This window comes from Pseudoliparis swirei, chromosome 5, assembly GCF_029220125.1.
Source record: "Pseudoliparis swirei isolate HS2019 ecotype Mariana Trench chromosome 5, NWPU_hadal_v1, whole genome shotgun sequence".
Taxonomy (NCBI): Eukaryota; Metazoa; Chordata; class Actinopteri; order Perciformes; family Liparidae; genus Pseudoliparis; species Pseudoliparis swirei.
This window is the reverse complement of record NC_079392.1, coordinates 7,988,463-8,001,190: the sequence shown is the minus strand read 5'-3', so window position 1 is coordinate 8,001,190 and position 12,728 is coordinate 7,988,463. Positions and strand designations below refer to the sequence as shown.

Here is a 12,728-nt window from a genome sequence, read left to right as displayed (position 1 = left end):
TATGAACAGCGCTTACCTGGACACATGCATTGTGCCGCTCTTTGGCCACTTTCCGGTGTTCCCTGTACTGTTTGGTTTCCACCTCACACTGACGGGGTTCTGTTTAATTAAACCTAACATGATCTTTGGCAGTAGCTTTCAAGAGATGTAGTCTGATTAAATCCATTCGTGCCCTGTTCTCCAACAATTTGTAGAATACGTGAATTTCTTGTGTCGTAACCAGCAAAAAGAACACAACTTGAAGATTTCTTCATGTACACATTTTATATTTAATAGTATTGGTAGGCAACTGTGTACAACTGAGACACAGCTTGACATCCTTTTAATCCATACACTCATCTGGCTTTAATATTCAGTTTACAGCGTGCATCAAATTGACTAATGATACTAAAATATTTTACATACAGCAAAGCAGATTTCATGTACTGTAGAAGTATAAATGCTCTTACGTGACATTCAGTGCTAGGAGAGGAAACAACACATAACAGGAATATAACAAACACAACATATGATCAATATCTATTGCAATAAACCAAGTAATATGATATGATAATGACTTTAAACATGTCACAGTGGATATTATTTAAAAGACCCGTGGTATATTGAATGATCAGCCTGTGATACAAATGACAATTTTTTAAATATAGTTTTTTAAACCTTTTTTTCCACATTAACTAAAAACCTGTAAAAACACCTGCCACTAAAGGATACAACTAATCCATTTATAAGTATTTTCTAATTTTTCTTTAGCAATACCTTTTGTTTCCAGAACTAGGATCAGTGTTGTAAAAAAACAAACACTATGGCTCTTGCAGGTTTTCCAGAAACTCCTCTATTTCTCTACCCTTTCGGTTCCGGCTTTTATTTTTGAACTTCTCCAGAACTTTGATGCTGTTCGCACGATAGAAGGATTGTTCCGGTATCTCTGCCGCCTTCATGTGGTACCGTACTGACTGGTCGTAATCTTTTCGATCGCAGTGTAAATATTTTGCGTATTTGTTGTAGAGGAGCTGTTTCTCTACCGGTTCCAGATCCATTATTAGCAGGTCCTGGTACATCTGGTCAGCTTTATCCATGCCATTATTTGACTTTGCGTGTATATTTGCAAGGTCTATTTTCTTCACAAGTGAAGAATGAGGGTAGAGAGAAATCACCTCCTCATGGAGACTGACTGCTCTGTCTATCATGCTTTGCTTTGTGTGACGGTCCCTGAAATATCGGATCTTCCATTTCAGACAGAGTGCAGCACATCTCTTCAGATAGCGCTCATCTGGATGGAGTTCCAGAGCCTCCTCTGCCAGAGCAATGGCCTCATCAATAGATACATAGTTACTGTAAACCCTTAGTATCGCTTTCATGCCATTGCAGCTGCTGACGGGATTTCTCAAAATCTTTACGGCCAACTCACGTGCTTCATCCTTAACGTCTTCTCCTTTCTTTCCACGTTGCTCAAGGTAGTAAGCAGCGAGGTAGAAGTTCTCTGGATCCTGTTCCTGGGCGACTCTTATTTTCTCCAAGATGTCAGCCTCCACCTTGTTGTACTTAAAGGCACTCACTAACCCTAAGACGTAACTGGTGTTCCACTCCACCATCTCCGGCTGCATCTTGATGGCTCTCTGGAAGCAATCTGCCGCCAGCTCTCTGTCGTTGCTGAACTTCATCAGGGTCCAGGCTTTCTCAGCGTAGGTCTCTGCATGGAGCTCGTCCTGCGATGGTGATGGGTATTTCTTCATCAAGGCGTCTACCTTTGACAGGTAGGCCTCGCTCTCTGCCTGGTCTCCCAGGCGGCGGTGCAGCCAAGCCAGGTTCCCGTAGTTCACCACTAACCAGGGACCGTCATCTGCTTTCCTCATCTGGCGGAAGGCCTCTGCAGCCTTGTTGAAGAAACTCTGGGCGTCTTCGGTGGAGCCCAGCTGGTACTGAATGAACCCCTGCAGGTTGTAGATGTGACCCAGCCAGCTGTTTCCCTCCTCTGTGCCGATGTCCACCAGCTTGTCGTTGAGACGTAAAAGTTTCTTCTGGTTGGTCTCCATATTCCAGGTGAAGTGACACTGCAGGGCCTCCAGTTTTGCCACTAGTTGGTTTTTATTCTGAGAAGCACTGATGAAAAGACCAAATATTACAATACATCACTAGGTTCATATAATATGCTTGGTGGGGTGTATGTTTGGATAATCATTGTTCATTTCATGTTTAGGAAGGGAAGAAGATAGAAATGGAGTAAGGAGCATTGAATGCCCAGAAAAAAAATACTAAATAATAATCTGTTAGCTTCTTTGAAAGAAAATTATTTCACTGCAGGCACCGTGTATGGTTGTGTATGTGACAAATAAACAGCGTAGGATCTGAAAGTTTGGAAGGAAAAAGGGAAGTAAGGAACGATGGGAGCAGTGGCGGTTCGTCCATAGGGGGCGCTAGGGCGCCGCCCCTCTTAAAATTTTGAGATTAAAAAAGAAGAAGAAAAGAAAAAAAATCCTGTCAAAAAACATTATATGCCAAATCATTTAAAGAGTAAATATACCGTGTTGACGCGCTAAATGTGTGTGGGAGACCGTCAGCCTGTCAACAACCACTTAACCCTTGTGTTGCCTTAGGGTCATTTTGACCCGAATCAATATTACACCCTCCCCCCGCCTTTGGGTCATTTTGACCCCATTCAATGTTTCACCCTCCTGTTACCTTTATATTTACTAACATATTTTACCCTTTGGGTTCAATTTGACGCCAGCAATTACAACCTCCAGAAAATTATTAGAATTAATATTGTTTTCCAAGTTTAAGTGTGAGGCACTTTATGTTTGTTTGTTGACTACCGAAAGAACACCGACATTAAACATTGAATGGGGTCAAATTAATCCTAAGGCGGGGGGAGGGTGTAATATTGATTCGGGTCAAAATGACCCTAAGGCAACACAAGGGTTAAGTTAATGTGAAAAAATATAATATATCGCCATTATCACGGAGAGAAGCCCCTCCCCTTCTCCGGGACAACGGCCCAATGTGTGTGTACGGCATCGAGAAAACATTTCAGTCGTTTCGGCAAGGACGGCTTCTCATTGGCGGATGAAACGTGAATCTTGGGTCACAAAAATGTGCGCCATGGCCACGTGATTGGACTATTCGGCAGATCAGAGACCCGTATGTTCCCTCAGCCCATAGAGCAGTGTTGCCAGGTCCGCAGTTTTCCTGCGGAATCGGGCTACTTTTGAAGTGTTGCGCGGGCCGAATTGTTTGTCCGTTGGTTCGGGTAGACCTATTTTGCATGCAAATTACATGAATATCTTTAAATAAAAATCCATATTTTAAATGAAATAATTTATTCATACCCAAATCCTACCAAACTGACTCCAGATCAGCACGTACACACATTTTATTCATGTTAATATACTGTATCTAATTACACAAGGCCATTTTAGGACCTAGGTGAAATAACTGTTTCGGGAAACCTGCTTTTAATGCTGGCATACTAAACATATGTTGTTACTTTGTAGATATTACAATACATTTGGCAATGATACCAATGCTGTTGGACTTTAAAAGCAGTGTATATGGTTTGGCATGGGCATATTTTGAGTTCTGATATTGGGCTGGTTTTTGGGCTGGTTGTGTCACACAGACCTGGCAACCCTGCTGCCCAGAGCTCCACGGAGGAGCAACATAGCTAGCAGAAGCTTTATGTTAGTATGGCGTCGGCGACTGAAAACTCTGTGGTATCTCTACACCAAACACCTTTCAATCGACGGTCAGATATTGACAAGAAGAGGCTGAAAGAGTTGGGACCCGAACATCCGGATTTAAAAATTCTGCAGCAAAGCGCTGACCGCGGGAGGACGTACACCCGGAGCTTCTCCTTAAGCTGATATGCTAACCGGAGCTGGTTAGCTGGATGCTCCATGAGTAATTCGTTTTTTTGTTTCCCCTGTCTGTTATTCCAAAGTCCTGGGACTGAAACTCTCTGGACTACAACGGGGTGAGGGATCTACAGAGCTTCAGACAAGTGTAAAGCACGAATCTTGCCGCAGTTATCTAGCTAAGAGCATGAAGCTAACTCGCTAACAGCCTGAAGCTAACCCTGTTTGCAGAGCAGCAGAAGGAGACCGAACTGGCATCGAAACACAACGAAGAAGTTCTGAAAAACAGACACATTCCCTCAAGAATAATGAAACAGGCTGGTTACAGACATGATTGACTTTAACCAGAGAGTTATGGAGAAGTTTGACAACTTTTGTGAGGATTTGCAGTGCTCTCTCCTTCTGTTCCCCTTTGTTTTGTGTTTGTTATTGTCTATCTCAAGATTCAAGATGTTTTTATTTGTCACATACACACACAGGGTGTGCAGTGAAATGAAAGTGGCAATGCTCTGTCCAGTACCCCCCTGCCTGCTCCTCTGCCTGCCACGTCCAGCCACCATTCTTCCGTCTGGGTTCCTCCGTGCTTCCACGCACACCTGCCCCAGCCTACCAGCTCACGTCAGCTCTGTCTTCCGGGCTGGGCGTGGCTGACCCACTTTTGATTCCCACCAACTCTCCTCCTCAGCTGCTGCTCATCCTCCTGATTACTACTCACCTCCACCTGCATATATACCCGGTTCCTTCATCCAGTATTTACCAGTTCGTCGTTTCACCACGCTGGTAAATCGACTCGGTAAAACGTAGTTAGCAGTACCTTGTACTCTCAGTATCTCTGTCCAGTACCCCCCTGCCTGCTCCTCTGCCTGCCACGTCCAGCCACCATTCTTCCGTCTGGGTTCCTCCGTGCTTCCACGCACACCTGCCCCAGCCTACCAGCTCACGTCAGCTCTGGAACCCCGGCATCGGACCTCCGCTCCTCCTCTCCTCCGTGCTTCCACGCACACCTGTCTTCGCCTGCTAGCTCTAGTCAGCTCTGGATCCCCGGCTTCGGTCCTCCACTTCCACCTCGGAGGAGACTCGCTGCTGGTCCGGGACTTTGTGGATTATCAGTTCCCCTGTCGTCAGTGTAACCGGTGCTAAGGAGGAATAAACCTGTTTCCCTTCATAAGTTCTGTCTCCTCGCTATAGTGTTCAGTATTGTGGGTTCACTCCTGGAGCTCTCGGAGAGCATAACAGTACGAACTGGTCAATATGAACCCCTCTGACACTGGATCGGATCCCGCCGCTGTCCAGCACGCCCTGTCTCATCAGGGAGGTCTTCTGGGCCAACATGAGCAGATGATCCGAGCCTTAGTTGATTGCAATCAGTCCATGGCACAACACATCTCGAACCTTGCTGCTCAAGTCACAACCCTGACGTCTTCTGTTGCATTTCCTGCCCCCTCCACTCCATGCCGGGATTTCCCCATTGCCGACCCTGAGCCTTTCCATGGAGAGGTGGAGAGATGCAGAGGATTTATTTTTCAATGCAGCAAGGTATTTCGCCAGCGCCCCTTGTCCTTTGCTTCTGATGTGACAAGAATTAACTATGTGTTGAGTTTGCTTCGTGGCAAGGCATTAACTTGGGCTGAAGCATTGAGTTCCGCTGTGGACTATAACTCTCTTTCCTTTGGAGATTTTTCTGAACATTTGTCCAATGTTTTTGATCACCCCGACTACTCTGGCTCAGCTGCAAATCGTCTGCTAAATGTGCAACAAGGGACTCGTACAGTGGCCGACTACTCTATCGAGTTTCGCACACTGGCGGCAGAGGCCCGCTGGGACGAAGCGGCGCTAAAGGCAGTGTTTGTTAAGGGGTTGAGGATCAACTGAAGGATGAGCTGGCTGCACGAGACAGCCGGCCGACCTTCAATCATTAATCACCTTGGTATCTCGTCTCGACAGCCGTCTGCGAGAGCGCCGTGCGGAGCGAACGCAGCGGTCTTCAGTTACTTTGCCAAGCCAGTCAAACTACTCACCCAAGTTTGCCCCCTCTGAATCCAGACCGGCTGGCGTCACTTTGCCACCTCGCGTGCCCACCGTTGCTAAGGAGGAAGCGATGCAGTTGGGACGTGCCGGACTATCCCCGGAGGAACGTCTTCGACGTATAAAGTCTGGAGAGTGCCTGTACTGTGGCAAATTGGGGCATATCCTGGCTGGTTGTCCGGTCCGCCCAAACGCAAGAGCTCGTCAGTGAATTTGGGGGTCCTGACGAGTCCACATCCTACTACTATTGTAGCCCCAACCTTGCGCCGTTTTCTCATCCCTGCCAGACTTGGTTCTAACTCTCAGTCTTTGCCCTCTCAGCCCTCATTGACTCTGGAGCAGAGGACAGTTTTGTGGACCTGGAACTAGCCAAACAACTGGGTCTCCACTTGGAGACATTACCGGACCCTATGACTGCTTATGCCTTAAATGGTCAAAGGATTTCTAAGGTAATACAGCAAACACAACCCGTAACCCTGATTATTTCTGGTAATCACAGAGAATTAATTCAATTAAAGGTTATTTCTGCCCCAGCTACCCCTTTGGTTCTTGGTTACCCTTGGCTTCGCACCCACAATCCACATATCGATTGGGCTGGAGGTAGAATCATTGAATGGAATCAGTTGTGTCACCTTAACTGTTTGCAGTCTGCGGTGCCTCCTGTCTCTGATCTCCCATGGTCTGCTCCTTGTGTCTCAGCTGTCATAGATGTATCCGGCGTTCCTGAGGTCTACCACAACCTGAGTGGGGTCTTCAGCAAGGATAAGGCTCTCTCTCCTCCTCATCGTCCTTATGATTGTCCCATCGATCTTCTTCCTGGGTCTCCTTTACCTACCAGCAGGCTCTATAACCTGTCCCGGCCTGAGAGACAGGCTATGGAGAGATATATAAGTGACTCCCTGGCTTCAGGTATCATTCGTCCTTCCTCCTCCCCTCTGGGTGCTGGGTTTTCTTCGTGGGCAAGAAAGACAAATCACTCCGGCCCTGTATTGACTTTCGTGGGTTAAATAACATCAGTGAAAAACAAGTACCCACTTCCCCTGATAAACTCCGCTTTTGAGCCTCTTCAAGGTGCCACCATCTTCTCAAAACTCGACCTCAGAAATGCTTACCACCTGGTTCGTATCCGCCAAGGAGATGAGTGGAAGACTGCCTTTAACACCCCACTTGGTCACTTTGAATATCTAGTCATGCCTTTTGGACTCACTAACGCCCCAGCTGTTTTTCAGGCCCTAGTTAATGATGTCTTGCGAGATTTTCTCAATCAGTTTGTTTTTGTGTACCTTGACGACATTTTGATCTTTTCCAAGAGCCTGGAGGAACATCAGAACCACGTCAGCCAGGTTCTTCAGAGGCTGCTTTGTTAGAAGTGGGACAAATAAATGCGAATTTTTCTGGGATTAGCGAGAGCAAGACCAGGCCGGGAGAGAGGTCAGAGGAGGCGTTTACAACAGGCTAGACACGACAGGACAATGGCACCTCTGGTGATATTCAAATGAAGACCTGGATTCATGTGTGTTAACCTGCCTGTAGATCAATGGTCATTGATATGATAATGTGATATATGTCTCCCAATATGTTCCGTATCCTGACCCCCGGTTAGAGTGATATGATGTCACTGGCACCGGGAAGTCTCACCAAGTCTGAAAGGATCATAGAGTGGAGACCCTAAGTACCCAGGGACAGGAGGAGACAACAGTTCCCCTCTTTGATGTGGGACAGAGAGTCTCTCCAGAACCTCTCAGGAAGAGAGGGGGGGGGGGGATGAACCCCCCATCAACACCCCAAAGAGGGGGACGAATATCCGGTAAAAGTGGGAGGAGCCGAGGGTATAAAGGTGACGGACAGGCTGAAGAAAAGGAGAGTTTTTAGAGGTTTTTTTGAGGGTCTTTGGGGGAGTTTTTTGAGAGGTCAGAAAAAAAGGTTTTTAGTTGGTGTGATTTAGCGTCAGGCTTCCGAGAGGAACTGACTTATAATTGTACTTTGTTTATTTCTTTCTTCCTTTTTTGAATAAAATACTTGGCTGCCTTGCAGTCTTAAACTTTACATTCGGTTCGTGGACCTACTTTTTTTGTAAGTCCTATTTCTTCACCCGTCGACCCACCCGAGGAGACGGAAGGCGGAGACCCGGGAGCGGACCCCGCAGCCTCCGAGGTGAGTCTGCACGGCTACCCCTACTGACCTCAGTCCCCCAGGGACCATTCTGAGCCCTCACACTCTCCACTGACATTTTGTACGGACGAGAGAAATCGCTGCAGCTGGTAGACCTCCGGCTCTCGGCCGAGCCGTGGTTGGCTCCGGGACCAAGAGAGGGACTCGTAACACTCGAGTCCTCGTCGCGGAGTTTGTCCTAAGAATAAGAATATTAATAAGTGTCCCGCCAGCCGCTCTAAGAGCCTCGTACCCTCGAGCGTGTTTGGGAGGAGACTAGATAATTGAATACCCAGCATTTCTCTCCGCGGAGATCGATCTGACATCATCCGGGGTGCCGCGTGCCGAGAATAACAGCTACCACTGTCTATGTGCACGCGCGTCATTCATCAGGCCCGAACGATCGCGGAATCATATAGAGGGAGTTACTGATCTCCGCCTCCTCTCCCCCTTAACTCGGTCTTCGCCCTCGCTCGAGTTTCCCTCTCAGGCTCGAAGCGTACGGCGCGGAGACCGTGACCGGGGCCGTTCGTCAGAAGAGAGGGACAGGGCATCGTGACCCGTGTGGACCCGTGTCCTCTCCAGTGCGACAGGTTAGTCACAGCGACGCGTGGCGCCTGGCGCCCGACGGCTCTTCGACAGTTATCTACAGGTCTGTCATTAGAGCACGATTATTTCCCGTCAATAAAGTACCGGTGTGAGCCGGCTCGCACCTCAAACCTTTCCCCCCCTCCTCTCCATCTCTCCTCTCCCGTCTCGTTCCCGTTCCCCCCCCCCTCTCCCCGCTCCTCTTCCCCCCCGGTTTCCCCTACCCGAGAAGACTGCGGCGTGCCTTTTTCTTTCCGTCTCTCACCCGAGGCGACAGAATTCGGTTCACGTACGTCGTCTCTCTTAACATGGCGCCCGAACAGGGACCTGAGAGGTAGATAGGCTTGTGTGTGATAACTTAATTAATCAATACGCGGTTAATTAAATAGAAACCAAGGATTAGATATTGAAATCTGGGTTTCTCAACTTCAAGCACAAGGAGCGGATTCTTCTCTCTCAGGTTAAAACACACAAACCCTCCCCGACGAAAAAACTGTATGAAACCAGTGAAAACGAACTGAATTGATTTATTTACTTAGCCAGAGAAGGTAACCGGTGATTTCCCGGCGAGCACTCGGACTACCTGTATGCTCGTTCCCCGTGCCGGGGAACACCCATTATCTCCCCTCTGCCCTCATCACCGAGGCACTCCACCTGTTTATCGGGGCAATCGAAGCCCGTAATCTGGCCGTCCTTTTCCCTGGAAAAGGAACCGTCCATTTAACGCGGTACCGATCGATTTTCAGCGTTTTGGTAGTTCCGGAGAGGAGGAAATCCTTTAGAACTAGAAGTACTTCACGAGAGGGCGTTTTAAAGGGAGTTAGCATAAAGTAAATAAATCAGTGCGCAATAGGTTGAAGAGTTACCTAGCTCGTTGGAATAACCCGCTTGGCGAGGGCGTACATTTCTACGCTCGTCTCCCGTCTAAAACCCAGCTTAACCCTAAAAATGCGTTATTGGCACACAGAGAAGGCCGAGCTGAGCTGATCCCTTAGTGCGATAAAGGCCGAGGAACTGAAGAGACGAAAAAAGGCACAAAAACTCTCCTAGTACTTGTAATTAATTGAGTTTAATTACAAAACTTTAAACACAAGCCGATGAGTGAGGCTCCCCGCTTGGAGATAGCCGTCGCTTGGCATGTGTGTTTAAATAATTAACCGCGAATAAAAAGAGTGAGCGTATCACCATTTATTCCGGCTGATGTGTGTGTGTGTGATTGTCTATAGTGACGCCGTTCTAACCAGACTGCGGCTGTAACAATTACTCTAATAACGATAGGGGTCGAAATCCTTCTGGGATTTCTCCTCAAACATATTCAAAGAGGTGTGTGCGTGGGATCACAGCCTTTTTATTTGGAAGAAAGGTGCGCGGTTCAAGCGGAGGCTGAGAGGAGAAAGAGGGCCGTATACATCGTCACCACGGCTGTAAGTGACGTCCCACTCCGACCACAGTTGTATCGCTCAGACACTGGCCTCCCTCTTCCTTTATTGTGCATATTGATGTGCAGGGTGGCGCGAATAATACTGTAATAACGGCAGTGTTGTTTTGACCATCTATGATAAATCTGGCAGTGTTGGATAAACAATCCTTGTGTTCCCCCAGGACATGTGGAAATAAATATCTGACTAAATCCCGATAGGAGGCTGCAGTGTGATACATGCTGGAGCTTTGTTTTCATTGTTTCCCCCCCCTCTTCCCAAACAGGCTCTTGTCAAATGCATCATGCCTCATCCTCCCGACATCACCGAATATAGCAGTTTATGGACACTCAGACGTCCTAGTTAAACAGGAAAATATAACAGGAACCTAGAATAGGATAACATATCCTCCTTTTATTTCTGAAGCGAGTTGGACTACCTTGAACAGGTGTGATCCTCCTAGGTTGTGAGTGTTCGATTGAACACACATTATTGACTTTAATTTAGTTGATAGTTTACATTAAAATAACCGAAGGACTTTAATTTGATTTATCGAGTTTAATTTGATGCATTGAGTTTGATTTGATTTATTGAGTTTAATTTGATTTATTGACTTTAATTTGATTTATCGAGTTTAATTTGATTTATTGACTTTGGTTTGATTTATTGAGTTTAATTTGATTTATCGACTTTAATTTAATTTATTGAGTTTTATTTGATTAATTGACTTTGATTTGATTTATTGACTTCATTCTTATGAAGTGTGTTTGTTCAGATTGATCCATTGATTGCAAATTATATTTTTGACCGTTTTAATCAGTTGCGACATAACTACTACCGTTCAAAATAAAACTGACAGATCGTGAAACCAAAACAAATTAAATAAAAGAGACACTGATAAAAAGAACAGGCTGGTGCAGGCACGGCACAGACAGCTGAAGTAAATGCCTTTTTGGAAGGCCTCTTAGCAGCTAAGAAGAACAACACTTCTAAACCAAGACTTGTAACTGACAGAGATTACTGTCACAAAACAGGTACTCAGGAATTGGAGTACTGGACACAAAGAGATTTTACAAATGTAAAAGGCGAACCACTCGCCCACGCGCATTTGTGGAGTCGGATAGCAGAAATAACTTGTTCTATGTACCTAGATTGGAATCATGTTAATGGTCACACCGACGTTAGAGATTACGATCATGATGGTAATAGACAAGTTAACCTAATGGCCCAGACACGACTCAAGGTGGCCAAACTCTCCCTGAAATTTCCACCGGGATGGAAGGGAGAAGACGCATTCACTGAGGTGCCGCCTGACGATGCCTATCAGGTGGTCACTGAAGTGCACGAAGGACTAGGGCATGTGGGTCATGAGAAGATTCTAAAGGTTCTGAAACATGATCGGCATCCCTGCTCTGAACACACACACAACACAGGTCAGATCACGATGTCAGCAATGTGCCATGGTCGATGGGTTTAAGAAAAGCTATGCTGTAGCGACTTAAGATATTGTGTAACAGACACATCCAAAACTAATTTGGAATGGCAAGTCCTTATCCCATCAATCCTGAACTTGAACTTGACATCGGTGACCTGACCACACACACAACACAAGCCATGTGGATGCTCAGCTGCTCGGGGGACAAAATCTGGGAAGGCAAAAGCCTGTATAACCTGAAATTGTCTCTCAAAGGCAGCCAAACCCCCTGTGGGTTTAGCCAGAGAGGGCCTCCCCTCCTGTCGCCTGATTTTTATGGGCCCTGCGTTACCACGTTTGGCCTAAAAACAGTAATGGGGCGTTATGTTGTAACGACCCAATAATAACTTTGATAGACGATTTAAGGACGAGCGTCCTATTTTTCTTTGATACTTTTATTCAGTTTTGTTTATTGTTTTGACCTCCCAGGATATTTCTGGTGGCGGAAATATCTGATACCTGTTCTGATTATGGTGATATTGGTTGCCATAATTGGTCTGCTGCATAAATTAGGTTTGTTACCCTTAGCCCGATACATCACGGCTAAAATTCTGAAGGGGATATGTTATGTCATCAAACACACCATTATCATATTGTTCCGTGTGTTAAAATATTGCGTAGTGGCTCTAGCAAGGGCACTACATTCAACAGGTGCGAGCCCGAGGAATCGGCTCGTGCGGACCAGGGGTAGGTCTCCCAAGGTGAGATTTGCACCTGGTACTAAAGAGACAGGTAGGAGAGCGCCTCCCACAGATGTTCCTTAAGAACAGGACGAGGGGCGCGAGGAAAGGAGAGAGGGTGTTAGGGGAACGGCGGTTCTCTTAAACAGGATCTCCTGATGACAGGTAAAACAACAATTTTTTGACAGGTTTTTAAGACATTTTTAACGAACTGACTGATCGACTGAATGTGTGGATTTTTGTTTTTGTTTTCAATTTTTTATCACTTTTTAGCCAGTTAATGGTAAATGTTTAAACGGGGTAACTCTTATGTTTTGAATTTTGGGGACGGGCGACCTGTTGACCTTTTTGTTTCTCTCACAGGGTGACCTTGTCACCTGAGGGGAGTTTACTTTTGAACCAGTTATGTCGTTTAATAGAATTTCAGTAAATCATTGATGCTGGCGCGGCTATCTAATAGGAGAGCACCGTGAATTGGAAGTCGCGTACAGAATCATTTGCTCGCGCCAAACCTGGCCTTAAAAGGGCCCTGACTGTTTAA

At 46.3% G+C, this 12,728-nt stretch overlaps 1 protein-coding gene across 1 annotated transcript; it reads right to left on the bottom strand.

Moving 5' to 3' along the window:
• Positions 1 to 238: 238 nt before the first annotated feature.
• LOC130194156 (interferon-induced protein with tetratricopeptide repeats 1-like) lies at positions 239 to 2,117 on the bottom strand (the record flags this gene model as incomplete). The annotated part of the gene is made up of 1 exon (XM_056415044.1): positions 239 to 2,117. A coding segment is annotated over one exon (1,317 nt), but the record flags the coding sequence as incomplete, so codon positions are not given.
• Positions 2,118 to 12,728: the final 10,611 nt, after the last annotated feature.